Genomic DNA, 6,992 nt, shown 5'->3' on the forward strand with positions numbered 1-6,992 from the left:
CTGCAAATAATGTTGGCAATCGCAGCTGCTCTACTATATGATACGGAAGAAAGTGGATAATATTGTTTTGTTTATTTTCTGGTTTAAAAGAAGTCCTAATTTTGATTGCAAAAGATAACATAGAATATTGTATTTTTGTCAAAGTCAACCCTTAACCAGTAATGTAGTTTTGCATAGGCTATGAAATGTCATTTTGGATCTCTAACTTAACATCAAGAAGAACTGCATAATCAATTTTAAATATGATTATGCATGTAGCTTGTCAGTGCTAGAATGCAATTCTAGTTAAATTTGTTAATTCCTTAGAGAAAAGCAATTTGAGTTTTTGTTTTTTTTAATGTCTAAGTGGAGTCAAAGTACAGGGTAGAGTTGCAAAGAATACAAATTAATGAAGCAAGTGTGCAAATAAGCTCAAATCTCACACTAGATCATGGTTAAGAATACAATGATGTGGGGCCACATCATTGTTAATGGGAATTGCCGAAGTAAAGCATAAAATTTGGATGTGCTCTTGACTTGAATTAGGTGCAATCAATGTTAGAATGACATTTTGGTTTTGGGTAAGCTTCCGCATCATAGTCTAAGTAATTGAGTTGGAGACTTGACTTTGAAATCGAGTCCGTGCACAAGAGTCAGGTACATTATGGAAATTATTGAAGTTCAGATAATTTTCATGGTTAATTTTTTAGCGGTCTAGATTTTCTTTTTTTTTTTATTGAGCTGGAGACTTGACTTTGAAATGGAGTCAATGCACTAAAAGTCTTGAGTTATATTACTAAAGCCATTCAAGTTTAGATAATTTACATGGTTAATTTTTTAGGATTTAGGATTTTTTATTTTATTTTAGGATCATTTGTGATACAGTTCCTCATTTTTTTTATATGCTTATTATTCTCTTTCATAAATGTCTTGTTATATATTTGTCTTTGTCAATTCATTAGAAAAATGTTCATGGGGGAGAGATATATATATTACCAAGGGGGAGAGAGAAAAAGAAACCTTGTGAAATTGATTTTATTGTTTTATGTCACACTTACTTTTCACTTGGTGCTTGTTTCGTGTTGTTTTTTATAGGCAGGATGACAAATCTCAATGGTCCATAGAATTTCATTGTTTATTGTAATTTTGGGTTTTTGGAAATAAGCTTGAGTCATACATTATGGAGAAGTGTTTTGTCATGGAATTGTCGAAGTGAGAGATTGTTACTGCTAGAATGCAATTCTAGTTAAATTTATGAATCCCTTACAAAATCTGTGTAAGTTATGGTTGTCTATTTGAGTTGCAATTATTGTTAAATATTTAAGTCAAGTCAAGTCAAGGTACAAAATAGTAATTATTGCTAAAATTCCTAGTTGAAGATAGTCAATGACTATTGGTTTACTGTCTGCTTTTAACAATTGTTTCTTCAAGTGGTAGACTTCATGAAGTTGCAATCTTCGACTGCTCAATTGACTTGTTTTGAGAAATTACTTGGCAGAATGCAAAATGGTACTGGACACCCATTATAAGTAGTCGTTAAGTGTGTTGTTCTGCTTGTATAACCATAGTGTCTTATTTCCAAAGTACCCCCCCAAAAAAAGAAAGTATAACCACAGTGTCCATTTTTATCCCTCCCAAATGAAGCCTCCTGTGATGGATCTAAGCCTATTCTTGCTTGTTACCTTTCATGCCATCCTTGTCCCATTTCTCAGCTTGTCACTTTCAGGGCATGCTTCGGCAGCCATAATTGGAAATGTGACAGACAAACTCGCATTGCTCGAGTTTAAGTCCTGGCTAACTGAAGATCCTGCTGGAGTCCTGGACTCTTGGAATGATTCTCTAGACTTATGCAGGTGGACTGGGGTCAAATGTGGCCTAAAACACCGAAGGATCACGGTTTTGGATCTTGAAGGGAAAGAGTTGGTTGGAACCATATCACCCCATATAGGAAATCTCTCTTTCCTCAAAATCCTTAACCTTGCGAACAATTCCTTCTTTGGTGGTATTCCCTCGGAATTAGGCGACTTGATCAGGCTTCAAACTTTGAACCTGAGCAGCAATTTTCTAGGAGGGGATATTCCTGTTAATTTGTCTCGGTGTTCCAATCTCATAAATCTTGCATTAAACCACAATCTTCTTGAAAGAGAGATTCCCCCTCAACTAGAGTCATTGTCTAAACTTGCAAATCTAAATTTGGGAGACAACAATCTTATTGGAAGGTTTCCAGCTTCTCTTGGAAATCTTTCGTCACTTCAACAGCTCTTTTTATCATCTAACAATCTGGAGGGAGAGATTCCTGATGCAGTAGCCCAAATGAGAAGTTTGATGATATTCAGGGTGGGAATGAACAAATTTTCTGGTGTGTTTCCCTCTTCACTTTACAATTTGTCCTCGCTCAGTCACATATCTTTGGCTCTTAACAACTTCTCTGGTGGTCTCAGGACCGATATAGGCCTTGCTCTTCCAAATCTCCAGAATCTTTATTTGGGAATGAATAGGTTTAGTGGACACATACCGAGTTCTCTGGCAAACAATTCCGATCTTATGCGATTGGATTTCCCTTTCAATAATTTCACCGGTAACATACCTATGAGTTTTGGAATCCTGCAGAATCTTTGGTGGCTCAATCTTCCTAATAACATTCTTGGAAGCAGTGCGGTTGATGATTTGAGTTTCCTTACTTCTCTGGCAAATTGTAGCAAGCTACAAATTCTGGATTTCAGCCGCAACCAGTTTGGAGGTCAGTTATCTGCCTCAGTTGCAAATCTGTCAACCCAATTGACATGGCTAAATATCCAAAGGAACCATATTCGCGGAAGCATTCCTCCGGAGATTGCGAACCTGATCAACTTGGACGCAGTGGGCATGGGGCAAAACCTCTTGACAGGTAATATTCCAACTTCATTTGGAAAGCTCTCGAAATTGCAAGAACTGCACATAGATAGAAACTTACTTACAGGGGAGATCCCCACTTCCTTCGGCAATGTCACACAACTGTTATACCTCTATATGCAAAACAACAGCTTGGAAGGAAGCATACCTTCAAGTTTTGGAAACTGTAAATACCTACAGTACCTAGACCTTTCCCATAATAAATTCAGTGGTACCATACCCATCCAACTTATAGGCATTTCTGCCTTCTCTAGAGGCCTTAACTTGTCTCACAACTCCTTGACTGGATCCTTGCCAGTGGAAGTTGAAAATATGAAAATTCTTACTGTGCTTGATGTTTCTTACAACAAGTTGTCTGGTGAGATTCCGAGTGAGTTAGGGTCCTGTTTGGCTCTGGAACAACTCTACATGCAGAGCAACTTCTTTCGAGGAACCATTCCTCACCTGAGTAATTTGAGAAGCCTTCGCTATTTAGATATTTCAAACAACAGCTTGGATGGCCAGATTCCGTCATACCTGGTCAATATTTCCTCTTTACTAAATCTGAATCTTTCATATAACAATCTTGAGGGGGAGGTACCTGTAGGAGGAGTGTTCAAAAATGCTAGTGCAGTAGAAGTCTATGGCAACAAGAATCTTTGTGGGGGGACCCCAGAGATGCATTTGGACCCGTGCCCTGTACATCCTGAGAAATTAAAGAAACATATTGCTACTAAGTTGATACTGGGGATTACCATTCCTATTTCTTGCTTAGCTCTGATCCTACTTTTATTTTCACTTTACTGGATAAGAAACTCGCGGAAGACAACTCTGTCCACATTTTCCTTAGGGCCATTCTATCCAAAAATTTCTTATGCAGAGCTCTGCAATGCCACCAGTGGATTCTCTTCCGATAATGTGATAGGTTCAGGTAATTTTGGCACTGTGTACAAAGGAACTCTTGGCCTAGGTGATGAAACAGTGGTTGCAGTTAAGGTACTCAACCTTCAACAACGAGGAGCTTCCAAAAGCTTTATGGCTGAATGCCAAGCCTTGAGAAACGTCAGGCATCGAAACCTCGTTAAGGTTCTAACTGCTTGCTCAAGTATAGACTTTGTAGGGAATGATTTCAAAGCTTTAGTATACCAGTTCATGCCAAACGGGAGCTTGGAAAAGTGGCTGCATCCAGAAGACGGACAAAGTCAAACAAGAAACTTGAATTTTCTCCAAAGAGTAAACATCGCAATTGATGTGGCTTCTGCATTGCATTATCTTCATCATCAGTGCCAAAATGCGGTGATCCATTGTGATCTAAAGCCAAGCAATGTTCTTCTTGACAATGACCGGACTGCTCATGTCAGTGATTTTGGTTTGGCAAGGCTCCTTTCAAAGTTCAACAAGGAGGCCAATTTGAATCAGTTTAGCTCACTTGGGATTAAAGGAACCATTGGATATGCTGCTCCAGGTAACTTCTAGATTACTGTGTTCCCCAAAGTTTCAATTTTTACTATTTTTATGGTTGAGGTACCATTTCTTGATAATAAGCAAAATGACATCCATCCTCCATGAATCAGAAAAAGGAACCTAGCAAATTGTTTATTGGGAATTTAAGTTCTATACATTATTACACTGCAAATTAGCATAATGGCCTTTAAATATGAACCTTTTCTTGTATATATGAAAATCTGGTATTAGAGTAAGAGCAATAACGGAAGTTCTTGGGATTGTGCAGAATACGGAATGGGTGGTAAGGTCTCACCTGAAGGAGATTTGTACAGCTATGGAATTCTCTTGTTGGAAATGTTCACTGGTAGAAGACCCACCGATGAACCATTCAAAGATAATTTTAATCTTCACAATTTTGTCAAACACTCATTGCCAGATCAGGTAATGGGGATTGTGGACCAATCTGCTCTGCATAAAGAATCTGTGGGAAAAGCTATAAACAATTCTTCATGTTGGAATGACATCAGAAGTGAACAGCTTGAGTGCTTGATTTCTGTTTTTCAAATTGGAGTTGCATGTTCAGCAGAAGTTCCACAAAACAGAATGGACACACAGCAAATTTTGAGGGAACTGCTTTCTGTCAGGGTCAAATATCTTGGAATTTGAATGGTTGGGAATGCAAATCGACAGCATCGATAACATTATAAATTGTTTGGTATCCAGTTTTTGACCTTTTGTGCTTGCTACTTATGATCTGCATCTGTTTCCATACTGTATCGTGTATATACCGCTTATTTGATCTTACGTACCTTGTTTCAAAATCCTCTTATTTTCCCTTGAAATGCTTGTATTTTCTGGTTTCCTATAATCTGATTTAAGGTTTTCTGTTTGGTGAGCCGTGAGTGCCTGAACCTTATTTTTCAATGTGAAATTTCGTCTTTTTAAAGTCTTAATTCAGTTTCAATGTCTCTGTTTTGCTTACAAATAAATGGTGTACTGCTTGAATTGATGTCTACTATAAGTATGAAAACTGTGTTTAAGCGCTTGTAGTATGTAAGTTTTTGTAGGCATGGCATGGAAAGAGGTTAGAAAGATTGATTTCTGCCTATTTTGGGAACTCGGCTAAAAGCCAGTTTTTTGGTTTTTTTATTTTTTTGGATCACATTAGCTCTCTATTTTTTTTTTATATTTTTTTAAAAAAAGTAAAAAAAAAAGGTCAAAAGCCAACTTTTAACCTTTTTCTAAACTACTATTTGTGTAAATTATTCATAAAAAATATATATTGATAATTGAAATTATTTGAAGTTTATTGTCTTCGTCTAGTGAAATTATATTATTATGATTATTAAATTAATTTAATTTTTACATATGAATAAAATCAACATTTACTACACAGTTATGTAATGTAATAACCATGCAAAATTGATGGTCACCTTTAATTCACAAGTTATAAAATAATGATAATAAAATATTATGAATAAAATTATTTTTAAAATTTATATTCCCAATTTTGATCACATAGAATTGATTCAAAGATACACGTCTTCTTCTTCTTTAAAAGTCAACACTTTGCTTGGAAGCCCATCGTTACTTGTGATGGGCCAGAAAACGACCCCAACTTTAGGAACAAAATTGCAATTGAGTGGTGTTTTCACAAAATAATTATAAATTTATTTTTTAAAAAAAATTAATTATTAATATTTATAAAAATTATTATTAATTTAAAATTATTTCTAAAAACTTATCCACAATTGAAATTATCCCCTTAAAGATCTGGATTTTCAATATAAAATCTTTTGATTGAAATTTATTTATTTATTAGCTAGTAGAGAAGAGAGAGATTCCTTCTCTTCTCTCCTTCCCACCTTCCATTAAAGTCTCGGTTATAACAAATCACAAAAGTTGCATATTTCTGCTAGTCAAAATTTAAGTGCACCCATTGTCTGTAGGAGATCAACCCAAAATTGAGTTGGCAGCCACATGGAAGGGTGGCCAACCCACATGGTAAAAGAAAGGCAAAAGAGGTTGGCATGAGTTGGCAAGCCATGAGGCTTGAGTTGGCAGCCATGGGGCTTGCCATGCGCCAGCAACAAAGGAGAAAGCATGGAGTTGGCCATGTGAAGTCTTCACATGGTGGGACAAAGCTTTCAACTGGACAGCAGCTCAAAGGAGAATATTGGGCTGGCAGCCAACACACCCATGAGGCCTCCTCCACCTTCTGTTTTGGTGTATAAAATGGAATGGTGATGGTGAGTTGAATACACGGCAAACATAGCAAGCAAGAGAGAAACACACTGCTGAGAGAGAGACACAAAACAGAGAGAGCTAGTGAGAGCTATATTCTGTTTGTGTATCAGAGAGTGTGAGAGAGTGTGTTATATAGAGAGACAGTGAGTTGAGAGTGTGTAATCTCCTCCATTTGTTGATATATAACAACATCGCTCCCGTGGACGTAGGCCGGTTTGCCGAACCACGTTAAAAGTCTTGTGTTTTTTGCTTGTGAGTGTCCCCTGGTGTGCCCAAGATCCGCAACAATTGGTATCAGAGCCCGGGTGGAGAAAAATCGAGTTTTTTTCCGAAAGTGTCCAGATTTCGAAGTGGTCGAAATCCACTTTTGAGCATACCAGGAGGAAGGTCAGGAGGAGAGGAGTCCAAAACTTCAAACCACAGGCCAATCGGAGCTCTAACGCGCCGCC

The 6,992-nt window shown here is 37.3% G+C and overlaps 1 protein-coding gene across 1 annotated transcript; it reads left to right on the plus strand.

Annotated features, from left to right (window-relative positions):
- The first annotated feature begins 1,543 nt into the window (after positions 1–1,543).
- On the plus strand, positions 1,544–5,227 carry LOC114302775 (putative receptor-like protein kinase At3g47110). The gene is made up of 2 exons (XM_028247853.2): positions 1,544–4,315; positions 4,583–5,227. Exons 1-2 carry the CDS (start codon positions 1,618–1,620, stop codon positions 4,960–4,962), a joined length of 3,078 nt encoding a protein of 1,025 aa, XP_028103654.2. The 5' UTR covers positions 1,544–1,617; the 3' UTR covers positions 4,963–5,227.
- The last annotated feature ends 1,765 nt before the right edge of the window (positions 5,228–6,992 follow it).

The sequence above is a fragment of the Camellia sinensis genome, chromosome 14 (genome assembly GCF_055761805.1).
Source record: "Camellia sinensis isolate YWXY chromosome 14, ASM5576180v1, whole genome shotgun sequence".
Taxonomy (NCBI): domain Eukaryota; kingdom Viridiplantae; phylum Streptophyta; class Magnoliopsida; order Ericales; family Theaceae; genus Camellia; species Camellia sinensis.

Excerpts from the sequence above, each read along its gene's own strand:
- LOC114302775 (XM_028247853.2), top strand. The coding sequence starts at position 1,618 with ATGAAGCCTCCTGTGATGGATCTAAGCCTATTCTTGCTTGTTACCTTT. Across the intron at positions 4,316-4,582 it reads CATTGGATATGCTGCTCCAG|AATACGGAATGGGTGGTAAG; the intron begins GTAACTTCTAGA and ends GGGATTGTGCAG.